This window comes from Malania oleifera, chromosome 9 (genome assembly GCF_029873635.1).
Source record: "Malania oleifera isolate guangnan ecotype guangnan chromosome 9, ASM2987363v1, whole genome shotgun sequence".
NCBI classification, from domain to species: Eukaryota; Viridiplantae; Streptophyta; class Magnoliopsida; order Santalales; family Ximeniaceae; genus Malania; species Malania oleifera.
Window position 1 is genome coordinate 86,744,548 of NC_080425.1, and position 13,369 is coordinate 86,757,916.

The 13,369-nt window shown below is 40.0% G+C and overlaps 1 protein-coding gene across 1 annotated transcript; it reads right to left on the reverse strand.

The window, feature by feature from the left end:
- Positions 1–306: 306 nt before the first annotated feature.
- LOC131163910 (trimethyltridecatetraene synthase-like) lies at positions 307–3,873 on the reverse strand. The gene is made up of 2 exons (XM_058120735.1): positions 2,920–3,873; positions 307–1,196 (listed from the first exon to the last, which is right to left on the reverse strand). The coding sequence occupies exons 1-2, from the start codon at positions 3,820–3,822 to the stop codon at positions 561–563; spliced, it is 1,539 nt and encodes a 512-aa protein (XP_057976718.1). The 5' UTR covers positions 3,823–3,873; the 3' UTR covers positions 307–560.
- Between the last annotated feature and the right edge of the window lie 9,496 nt (positions 3,874–13,369).

Below are 13,369 nucleotides of genomic sequence, written 5' to 3' on the forward strand. Positions count from 1 at the left end.
CAAAATCTCCTCCATTATGATGAATAAATAAGGAGATAGTGGATCCCCTTACCGCAAATCTCTCGTAGATTGAAAAAACACTTTAAAGGTTTCGTTCATCGAAACAGAAAATCATGGAAACTCTACATAATTTTTTATGAACTTGCAAAACCTTTTAGAAAAATCAAAAACTTTAAGTACTTTCAAAAGAAAATTTAAATTCATTCTATCGTAAGCCTTAACCATATCTAATTTATTATCACATTGCCCAACTATTTTTTTGAAATAATTATCTAATTATTCATATAAGTACGACTTCACCAATTATTGGCTTAGCCAGCAAAAGCAAGCACACTTTTATTTGTTTCAGATATCATTCACACCCCACAGCAACTAACGCAGCTGAATTATTACATTCTAAGATGCATATCTTCACCATCAGTACGAGCTACCTACTGCAATTTCTCAATTATCCAATTTTTAATAAGGCAGCTCCCACATAAGTCACAAAGTAAGGCCCATCCATCCGTCGGGGCATGGCCGAAATACTATTCCCGCGGAGTTGACTAATTACTTTTTACTTACAGCACTGAATAAGCGGGAAGCGGAAGCCGAGGCTCCACCACGGTCACAAGAGGGATCTTCCTCGGTGTCGTTAGCCCAAAAATCTCTTCCATGTTTAAATCCTCCCGCCTCATCTCCGCCGATAATTCCCACCTAAACCCATGCACCAAATTCGCAACGCTCGATTGGATCACCTTGAGCCCGAGGCTGTACGCAGGGCACATCCTCCGACCCGACCCAAACGGAAGGAGCTCGAAATCCTGGCCCTTGACGTTGATGGGCCGGCCCAGGAACCTCTCCGGCCGGAACTCGTTGGGGTCGGGGGCCCACAGGGAAGGATCTCGGCCGATGGTCCAGACGTTGACTAGGATTTTGGTACCCTTGGGGACATCGTAGGGTCCGATTTTGCAGTGCTCGCGGGAAAGTCTGGGAACCAGCATGGGCGCCACCGGATGCATCCGCATGGCCTCTTTCACGATGGCCTGGATGTAAGGAAGGTCGGGGATGTCTTTTTCTTCCACCCACCTCTGCTTCCCGATCACTCTATCCAGCTCTTCCGTTGCTTTTTCGAAGATCTCTGGCTTCTTCAGCATCTCTGATATCGCCCATTCCACCGTCACCGACGAGCTCTCTGTTCCCCCCGCCATTAGATCCTGTTTGATCATGGATTCATCGGAAAATATTAATTGAATAAAGCATGATGAGAAATATAAAATCCACCCATTAATAATTCAATGGATAGCCTTCAAGGGTGGGTGGCTTGAATGTTGAACTTAAATCTCTTTTAGTTAGAATGTTACATATTGGTGGATCAAACATGTGAGATTCATTATTTGGGCATAGGCTGCTCTAGCTAATAATGGTATAATATGAATTTTTCATTATTAAGAAATGATTACAAAGATAAAAATATAAGCTTATTTTATAATAATAATAATTAATCGTTATTGTTTTAAGATCAATCTATTCACTCATCTAGATAAATCAATTAATTAAACTCATATTTCTATAATTAATTCGATTCTCAATTGGATTTGGGGCAATCATTTTTGAAAAGATTAGATATGAGTTTTTGTTTTATAAAAAAAAATGCATGCAGTAGGCCCCTCATATAGTATACGCATCTTTATTTTGCGGAAAAATGCGTAAACTGGGTCCCTTTACTTCAATAATTAGTGCCACAAAGGTTCACCAGCCACTATTAATATAACGGTTTGTCATGATTTGAAATCTTTATATTAAAATTTTCAACTTTAGTTCCCAGAGCAAGAGAAGAAAAAAATGGGAAAAATTAAAAATCGGTTACGTTGCATAAAATAAAATTCAAATCCAACAAAGTTCTGATGAATCAAAAATTAAAAGAAAAAATAAATCATAATTAAGGTTGTTAAATTACCACTTTACCTAAAAGCTTAAACTATTAGGTTGTGGGCCAACAATGTATATCAAACTTTAACACTCCCCTGCACGTGCAGCCCGATAGCACGTGGAGAGATAAACATATGACAAATAATGTCACAGAATAAAGACGAGCGATAAGATTAGAACCCAAGACCTCTTGATAACCAGAACTTTGATACCATGTTAGATTATCACTTTACCTAAAAACTTAAACTATTAGATTGTGAGCTAACAATGTATATCAAGTTTTAACAAAAGATAATAATTTTGGTTATCCCACTCTCAAAGAAAAGGTCATATTGATGAATAATTTGGAAGTACAGACATTTTATAATTTTTATAATTTATATTTATAAGTAAATCAATTTTAATTCGTGAACCGTGGAACATATATTAGACAGGCGGCTTGATGCCCACTTTTAATATGCATCTTGTACCCTTTTGCTTTAATTTTTTAAAAGAAAAAAATATTATTAATGAATTATGAATAGGTAGAAGATATTGTTTTATTTTGTAGAGATTTGATGATCATATGATGAAGTTATTATATATTGACCTTGTATTTGAGGGTGTAAATTTTAAATTTTGAAAAGAAAAATAAATTTTAATGTAATTTTATATTATATTTTTAAAAATTTTAACAAATTCAAATTTTAGACTTTCTTTCTAAATACAAGATAAGAATATTAAATTTTAAATTTTTTAAATAAATAAATTAAAAAATATAAGATGCAAATGAGCAAAATAGAACATATAATTTCTATCTTTTATGTGAATACCAGAATTCCAATATCAAATAAATAAAAATAAAAATACCCATTCTTTAATCAATGAAACTGCTAAAGATCATAACATAAAGATTTTAAAAAATTAAGTTGATCCAATTGACTCCTTGGTCCTATTAATTTCATAAACAAAATTTAAATAGGAAACTAGTTCTAAACCCACTTAACCTCAAATTAAATAATAACATACCAGGGTAAAGGCCTTGATACCATGCCTCTCAAGCTTGACTTCGAGATTAGGATCCTCGGCCAGCTGCAACAGCACATCCACCATATCCTTCGCCACATAATCCTTTACCCCTTTTCGCCTAGCGTTGTGTTCGTCCACCACATGCTCCAAGAACGCATCAAACTTCTTGCTCAGCGCCTTCATCCTCTTCACGTACCCCTGCAGATCCAAAAATCCCAGCCACGGTATGGAGTCCCCAATGTTCAGCACGCCGCTCAGCAAAAACAGCTCGTCCAGCATCTCCCTGAACTCCTCCGGCTTCAACACCGACCCTTCCTCCTCCTCCAAGTATTTCTTCCCCAACGCCATCCTGCTTATCACGTTCAAGCTCACCGTCGACAGGTGCTCCTTCAGCGTCACCGCCTTCCCTGCCGCCGTGAACAGCCCTTTCAGCAGCGCTCTCATCTCCTCCACCCTTATGTACTCGAGGGACTCCAGCCGCCGCGAGCTGAACAGCTCCGTCAGGAACATGCGCCGCGCCTGCCGCCAGTAGGGGCCGTACTGCGACCAGGTGATGTTGGAGTAGTCGTAGGTGGTATACTTGCCGGCGGCGGTCTTGGGGCGGGCGACGAAGGTGGCGTCGTGGGTTTTGAGGAAGAGCTTCGCCATTTCGGCGGAGGAGCCCACCACGACGGGGGCGGAGCCGAAGCGGAGGTGCATTATGGGGCCGTATTTTTGGGAGAGGTGGTGAAGGGAGCGGTGGGGGAGGGGGCCGATGAGGTCGAGGTTTCCGATGATCGGCCATGGTTTTGGGCCGGGGGGAAGGTTGAGTTTACGGAGGCGGCGGAGGTGGGTGGAGAGCAGGAGGAGGGCTATGGTGGATAGCCATGCGATTGCGTAGGTACTCCAAGTAAGAGACTCCATTGTTACTTAGTTCCTAGCTGGCTAGTTTAATGGTGGTGGTGATGGTGGTGGAGTGGAAGGTGGGGTGTTAATTTATATTTGAAGAAATTGACGTGCAAAGGAATTTTTTCCATTTTTGGTTTTTTTTTTATCTAAAAATATTTAATGAATGTTAGGTGGGAACTTTATTTCCCACTTTGATGCGAAATAAAAATCACTCGTGTAGACACCCCAATTCTAACAAGGCATTTCCAAGAACACCTCGCGTGATAAGAAAGATGACTTTGTACAACCGCGAGTTAGGGGATCCAATTGAGTCCCGGCTTATTTCAAAATTGAGTCCCTTTTACGCCAGCTCGGATTCCCAGATCCGATGCACGTCATCTCTTGATACGCTAATTCAGATTCCTACATTTGGTACACGTTACCCTTTTTTGGTACGGTAACTCGGGTTCTTACATCCGATGCACGTTACTCTATTTGGTACCCGCTATCTCAGATTCCTACATCCAGTACACGTTAACCTCTTTGATACGCTAACTCGAATTCCTATATCCGGTACACGTTATCCTCTTTGATACACTACTTCGGATTCCTACATCCAGTGCACATTATCCTCTTTTGGTACGCTAACTCGGATTCCTACATCCGGTGCACGTTACACCCTCTTTGGTACGCTAGTTCAGATTCCTACATCCGGTACACGTTATCCTTTTTGGTACGCTAGTTAGGATTTCTACAACCGGTGTGTAATAACCCAAAAAATTTAATCAGGGTCTCGTTGACGAACACAGGAGATTCACCGATGAGGGCACATGAGGATCTTGTTGACGAGGGCACGTTTCGTCGATGAGAATATACCGAAGGGTTGCTTTTCCAAGTTTTGAATTTCATCGACAAACCTACTTCTTGACCTCGTCGACGAGGTGACGTGACTCGTCGATGAAGCTCAGGATATAAATAGTGTCTAACTCGTATTTTTACACATAAATTCAGCGAAACTTCTCTCTCTCTCTCTCTCTCTCTCTCTCTCTCTCTCTCTCTCTCTCTCTCTCTCTCTCTCTCTCTCTCCTATACGACTCCTCCCCCTTCTCTATTCGATCTCAGCCTCATTTTTTTGCCATATCGACAATATGAGACCACCACGACACTCTTGGGAAAGTTCTCTCCAAGTCTATCGGTGAAGATTGTTGGTGTGGTGAGTTGAATTTCATTCCAAATTCAGGAGAAGATCTTTTATTCAATATTTGACCTTCCAGCAGTTGTAGGAAATGTAGTAGTCGAAGAAACAATGATATTTTGTTCTAGTAAATATGGTTTTTAGGGTGTTGAGTAGGGAACCTAGTAGGTGTAAGACCCATTATAGTAGGGGACCTTAGTAGGAATCAGGTGAGGGAAATATGCTATGCTAGGAAGTCTTATTATAATTTCAATATAATTTATATGTTTTTATCAAATTATTATACAGATCATGAATATAGTTTTCAGAGCCTGTTAACATTAATATTTATTTATATGGCATAAGTTGGTAACAAAACAATACAATATTTATACAATTTATGAATATCATGTTTTTAGCATATTAGCAGAAATAGCATGAAGTTTACATGTTTATAGAAATTGTACAGTATATTCAGAAGCATACATTCTCAGTTATTTTAGAACATCATGATTTCAGTACCATAACGTCCCGATACTCTGATATTTAGACAGTTATTCAGTTATACAGAAACTAAATATTTAGTCAGTTATTCATATTTTCAGATAAGTTTTACAAGGTTATGGTTATTTCAAAATTATGGTAAAAACAGTATTTTAAAGATATCAACTACCTATATAGTATCAGACTATGATGGACCAGATTTAGTCAGCAGAGCTCGGTACCGTAGCTATATTCAGTTCATAGTGCATCCAAATTACTTAGATAGTGTGTGGTATTCAGAAGTCGATCGTGCCTATGTTGTGGACAGGCTTCTCCTCAGATATTGGTCGAGAGGACCGATCTGACTAACAGAGTTTAGTTGACTTACCCTGGTCGTCCAGCCAGGCTAGGTCCCGCCTTTAGGCCGCACAGCCCTATTATGAGAAGTTAAATCATGACTTTCAGCTATCCATCGAGGGAAATTTCTCAGTTATTATATTTATGTATGATTAGATTTACAGAAAATAAACATATCTATGTATATTAGAAATATTATGAATAGTATATATAGACAAATCAGTTTATGTTAAATGACATAGGTATGTTTGTATTGCAGCAGATATATAGGTTTTCTTAGTTTACGTTATATATGGTATTTTTTAAGTCAGATATTTCAAATATGTAGTTCACTTGCCACACACTAGTAATAGCATATTTCATCTTACAGAGCATCGTCTCATCCTAATAAATTAATATTTTTCAGGTGATCCAGTTAGACGAGCAAATTAGGCTCGCAGATAGAGGGCGCTACGGTGTTGCCCTGTCAGTAGGGTGAGTATTTTTGGGAAAGAGGGTACTTTTATGTAACCCTAGTTCAGTTATGTATATGTATTTTGAGAATATTCTAATAGTCTGGTATTGTAATATATATATGGTTGTGGATATATAAATTCAGCTTCTCGCTGCTTAGGTTAATAGCTAGACTTAAAATTAGAAGGTATTTGAATAATGTAAATTCCAGCTTATTTGTAAATATCAGTATATACGTAGAAAAAAAAAAAGAATTAGCAGGTCGTTATAGTTGGTATCAGAGCCTAAGTTGCTAGGTTCTGTAGACTTTAGAGTGCAGCGAAAGCAATACCAGAGTATAGGAAAGGATTTGAGGTTTTTTTTGTACTCTGGGTACAGGATTTCGTGGTGGTTTCTGTGTTTTTCCTGGGGTGACGATTTCAGGAAAGTCATAATAAACTATTTTCGGGTCGTGTGTCTGGGTTACAGGATATGATTTTGAATTTAGAACAGGGAAGATAGTAAAGTCTATTCCTTGTTTTTTCAGGATGGATCCAAGAAACAGTGGCGCGAATACTAGGGAGGACAGGTCAGGACCTTCCAGTTTGGGACGCGGAGATACTGATGTCGTACTGCGCAACGTCACCCAACAGGTAATGGTTGAGATGGCCAGAAGCTCTGGGGAGCGTAGCTGCATGATCTAGCAATTTACCCGAATGAAGCCCCCATCTTTTGTTAGAGGAGATGACCCGATTATAGTTGAAAATTGGGTTTAGGACATTGAGGAGACGCTGGTTGTGCCTTGTACGGATGAACAGAAGGTGGTATTTGCATCGTTTAAACTGACAAGGGAAGCGAAGGGCTGGTGGAGGTCAGCACGATTGATTGAGGAGCAAAGGCAGGTTCCAGTGCCAGTGACATGGGATTGATTTAAGGAGTTGTTCTTCGAGCGATATTTCCCCTCCATCGTTCGAGACACAAAGGCAGCAGAACTTATGCATCCAGTACGGGGGCTGATGACAATATCTCAATAGACAACTCAATTTATTGAGTTGTCATGTTTTGCCCCACACTTAGCAAAAGATAAAGAGAAAAAGGTAAGAAAGTTTAAAGAGGGTCTGAGGCAGAACTTGTTTGAGCAGGTGCTTGGTTTCAGGGCCCAGACATTTACGGAGGTTGTAGACAAAGTTGCGATTATTGAGCGTGGTATACAGAGAGGTATAGAAGCTCAGAGTCAGAGGAAGAGGCATGCGCCTCAGGGTTTTCAGGCTAGCTCCAGCAGAGGCTCATAGAGAGGAGGTCGTGAAAGGGAGGTGATTACGCGCCAAAACAGCATAATTAGACATCTTAATCTTAGCATTATGACTTCTATTTTTAATTAAATGTCTAATTACGTCCAATATTTTAAAAAAAAATGTCTTATTTATGATTTATGTGTTTTATTGAACAATTTATGAATTTTCCCGAGAATCAAAATCGGCACCAATTTTTAATTCGCACATAATGTTTCTGTCTGATTTCTAGAGAAAGAGGAAAATATTATCTACAACTTCCGTGTTTTGAGTTTCAAGTGAAACGAACTCCAGGAAGGTCTAATTTTTCCGTGATTGCGAAAAGAAAAAAAAAAGAAAAAAAAAGAAAAAAATATATATTAAAGATTCTTTTTATGTGACTCGGCCATGGGTTAGCCGGGTTTAGGAATTTAAGCTATTTGATTATGAGTCAACAATATATATATCAAGCTTTAATAGGAGATGCAGGAGAGCTGCTCTAGCTAATAATGGTATAGTATAGATTTCTCATTAATTTCTATCTTTTATGTGAATACTAGAATTCGAATATCAAATAAATAAAAATAAAAATACACATTCTTTAATCAATGTAACTGCTAAAGAACATAACAAAAAGATTTTTAAAAATTAAGTTGATCCAATTGACTCCTTGGTCCTATTAATTTCATAAACAAAATTTAAATAGGAAACTAGCTCTAGTCCCACTTAACCTCAAATTAAATAATACCATACCAGGGTAAAGGCCTTGATACCATGCCTCTCAAGCTTGACTTCCAGATTAGGATCCTCGGCCAGCTGCAACAGCACATCCACCATATCCTTCGCCACATAATCCTTCACCCCTTTTCGCCTAGCGTTGTGTTCGTCCACCACATGCTCCAAGAACGCATTAAACTTCTTGCTCAGCGCCTTCATCCTCTTCACGTACCCCTGCAGATCCAAAAATCCCAGCCACGGTATGGAGTCCCTGGAGCTAGTCAAACAAATCATCGATACGGGGTAGAGGATACTTGTTCTTGATGGTCACTTTATTAATTTCTCTATAGTCTATACACATCTTCATATTCCCGTCTTTCTTCTTCACAAATAAAACTGGAGCTCCCCACAGAGATACACTGGGTCGTATGAAGCCCTTATCAAGCAGATCCTGCAACTGATTCTTCAATTCTGCCAATTCTACTGGCGTCATCTGGTACGGTACTTTAGAAATCGGCGTTGTACAGAAAGGTAGATCAATAAAGAAATCTACCTCACGGTCGGGTGGCAAGCCCGGTAACTCATCTGGGAATACATCTGCAAACTCCTTTACCACAGGGGTGCTAGCAAGTTTTAATTCATTCTCTGACATCTTTTTCATAACAGCCACAAACCCCTGGCAACCACTCAGTAGTAGTCTCCTGGCCTGAATAGCTGAAACTAGATGAGGCGGGGATTGTACATACGACCCGACAAACTTGAATTTTGCTTTCCCCAGAGGTCTGAATATCACTTCTCATGTCCAGCAATCTATGCTGGCAAAATTAGCTGCTAGCCAATCCATGCCGAATATAACGTCAAACCCATGCATGTCTAGCACTATCAGATCCGTAGATAATATTTTCCCCTGAATATCTACTGGATAGTCACGGAGTACCCTACTACACCTCACTACTGATCCAATCAGTGTAGATACCAACAATTCAACATCTAACGATTGTGTTTAGCCCCACATAATCTAACACACCCCGATGACACAAACGAGTGCGTAGCTCCTGAATCAAATAATGCAATAACTTTAAAAGAAAGCATAATGACCATACCTGTCACCATGTCACCTAACGTCTCAGCCTCACTCGACGTCAGAGTAAACACCTTAGCTGGGGCCGTATTCCTCTGCTGGCCCCCTTGTGGCGCTTGATAACCTCCCCGATATGGTCTAGGAGCTGGAACTGCATCTGGTGGGGTAGGACAGTCCCGCACCATATGCCCCGATCTACTGCAGCGATAGCACACCAGAGCTGCATCTGGTGGGGTAGGACAATCTCAGACTATATGCCTTGATCTACCGCAACGATAGCACACTACACCACCAACTCGACACTCTCCCCAGTGCCTCCTACCACAGGTCTGGCAGACTGAAGGACCCTACCTTGTCTGCATCTCATGTCCTCCTGTCTCCTGTCTCTGCCCTCTACCATGATTACCTCTCCTCCACTGACCCGACCTATGACCCTGCTGGTAGCCCGTGGATGCAGATCTCTTCCTCTGTCCCTGCTCCTCTACATAAAGACGCTCACCAATCTCTGCCAAAGCCGCCCTGTCAACTAACTCAGCAAAGTCCTGGATTCGTAGCACCACCACCTGCTTGAAAATACTCCGCCTCAAGCCTCTTTTAAACTGTCTCGCCTTCCTTACCTCATCAGGAACAATATACGGGGTGAAACGAGAGAGCTCGATGAAACGTGTTGCGTACTGCTGGACGGACAACTGTCCCTGCTTCAGACTCAGGAACTCTTCTACCTTAGCTTCCCTGACAGTAGCTGAAAAATACCTATCGAAGAATAAATCTTTAAACTGGTCCCATGTCATGGCTATCAGAGTCACCCTCTGCTGCTCCAATAGTCTCACCGCAGTCCACCACCTCTCAGCCTCTCCTGTCAGTCTATAGGTGGCAAAGAGGACCTTCTGCTCCTCAGTACACTGTAGTACGGTCAAGATTTTCTCGGTCTCCTGCATCCAGTTCTCAACGGCTACAGTATCAACTCTGCCTGAGAATGCTGGAGGATTCATCTTTGTGAACTTCTCTATGATGCACCCATGGCCTGCAGATGGACCACTCTACTCCCTTGAACTCCTAGCGATCTCAGCCATAACCTGCTGAGCCAGGCTATGTAATACAGCGTCAGAGTCAGTCCCAACTGCACCTGATGGTCCTACTCCATCACTGCCACTCGCATGGGCACTATTTACTTTTGGATTCATCTTGAAAACAATAGACACAACTCAGAAATCCTATCCTTATATTTTACCCACCTATCCCCACCACTTATCTCAACATTTCCAACTCATTTCTAATCCCCAGTCCTACATTCTAGGAACACAACTCGACAATAGTTTACTATGGTTTTCTTGAGATCGTCACCCCAAGAAAAATACAAAAACTACCACGGAAGTCCTGCCTCTAGACTGTAGAACAAAACCTCAAATCATTTCCTAAACTCTGGTATTGTTTCTACTGCACTCTAAAGTCTATAGAACCTAGTAACCTAGGCTCTGATACCAAGCTGTCACGATCTGCTCATTTTTCACATATATTTTTTTTTTAAATAAATACAACTCATCAACATACATTCCACCTCAATAGGTCACAATCCACTTGGACCCGTGGGTACCAGAGATATATTAGAATATACAGCAGAAGCCCTAGCAGCAGAAAACATACAATAATGTACATCTCAATACCATATATTACAATATACCAGAGTTGCTATAATCCACAATATTTCCATATATACATTCCAAAATAAATCTAGGGACATACCCCACAAAATCTAACTGTCCCTACCAAAAACTTACCTTTTGAAAGGGCAATTATCCAGCACTAGGCCAGTGGAGCTTTTCCGGCTCTCCTATCAAAGACTCCTGAAAAGTTATGAAATTTAGGGGTGAGACCCCTCTCAGTAAGGGAAATAAACTAATACTAGTGTGTGGCAACATGAGTATACCGTGTTCTACATATACCGTACATATCATATTCAGTACTATTTATCAAATCTGGGAAAACATATGTATATCAAAACATGGCAGAACATACTGCATTTCATAAGCATATCTTATCTCATATCATAATAATAACATAAAACAATCCTGGTAGGTTAGCTGACTGTTGTCATGTATTACCCCCACATGACTGGGTTGTGTGGCCCGAAGGCGGGACCTAATAATGGTTGGCCGACCACTGTCAAGTCAAACAGTAGTCTGTAGGTCCGATGGGTCAACCCAGACTGGTCCGTACACCAGGGGCAATAACAGCACACTTCTTGAAAATAACCACATTGACCATCCAATCTCACACTACTCCGTATAGTGGCGTTAACACAGATATCATGATCACAAAGACCATGGACACATAGCAACCGTACCGTGCAAGTGCTAGCCTAAACCAAGTCAACCAGGTTATGATATCATATACATATACTAAAATCGTGATACATAGACATCTCATATCATTTATTTTCACATCAATCATATCATTTCACATATATACGTGTATCATGAAAATCATCGGCCCGTATGCCGGTATTACACATTTTATCATAGCACGGCCCGTACGTCGGCAAATCACATGGCACAGCCCGTACGCTGGCAAATAACATAACACGGCCCGTACGCCGACAAACATATCCACATAGCACGGCCCGTACGCGGGAAAATCACATATATATATATATATATATATATATATATATATATAAACATCTCGGTCCGTATGCCGGTTTTCCATCTCACAATCACATTTCCAGAAAAACAGTATCTCACAACCATTACTACTCATGCCACACTAAACAAGTTTTCCACGTATTCAACATATCATCATTTTCAACAGGGTTTTCTTAAATATAAATCATATAAATAAACATATGTATTTTCCTAAAAATGAGTGCTATAAATATATACATACAATTTTCAAAAATAACTAACTTAGTTTATCCCCTTACCTGATTCCTGAACAGCCCCTAAGAAACTCTTCCCTGCACCCGTAGGGTTTCCGACTCAATACCCTGAAAATGAAATTCACTAGAACTAAAGTTCAGTATTTTCGTACGTACAACATTTTCTATAACTATTACTAAGTCAAATTAGACTTAAAAGTCTTACCTCAACTCAGGGATGATTCTCAACTTCGTTTCCCTGACAATCCGCTCTGGCAAACTTGTAGAGAACTTCGCCAGGAGTGTCGTGGTAGCCTCAAATCTTCGATCCGGCGACTAGTGGGGCCAAAATCGAAAAGAGAGAGAGAGAGAGAGAGAGAGAGAGAGAGAGAGAGAGAGAAAATCAAAGAGGAGGAGACAGAGATGAGATAGCTTCGTGGGTAAGTTAAAAAATCCGGATTTTCATATTTGTAGAACAAGAGATTTCGTCGACGAACCCGTCCTTCGTCGATGAATTCTCATTAATTTCGTCGACGAAATTTAGTCCTTCGTCGACGAAATTCAGTCAGTTCAAACCCCCCTCTCGGTATTTCTTCGTCGACAAAATTTAGTCCTTCGTCGACGAATTTTCTTAAGCCTTCATCGACGAATCCCCTGTATTCGTTGACGAAGCCTTGCTGATCCCCTTTTCTTTTATTATTTAAATACCATTTTTATTCAGGTCTTTACAAAAATCACTTAGATCAATATTAGTTTACTAACATAGAACTTAATTATATTTTTGAATATTTGAAATTGCAACTTTTCAGTATATAACTTGATTCCTTTGTGAAAGAACCAATTGGGACTTATTTGCTAGACAAACACATACACCTTTTCAAAATCCAACAATTCGCCAAATGTAGCATAATTTATAATGTTTATGTTTAATTAATTGAATTATTTTTCTTAAGTGTCTTGAGTGTTTGTGCTTATGTGAGGGTTGAACCATAGGAAATAGGTCGACCAATCCTGTAATGCCCCAAACCCTTATACTTGATCTGGTGCGTTATACCTGATTAAATCCTAATAATCCATAAATAAATACACAGGGGAAAACATATACATAATCTTCCATTCATAAAATACCAGAGTTTTTACATCTATCTATACACCCAAAATAAACCATTTATCCACCTGCATTCACATATTTATACATATCTCCAAAAACATAA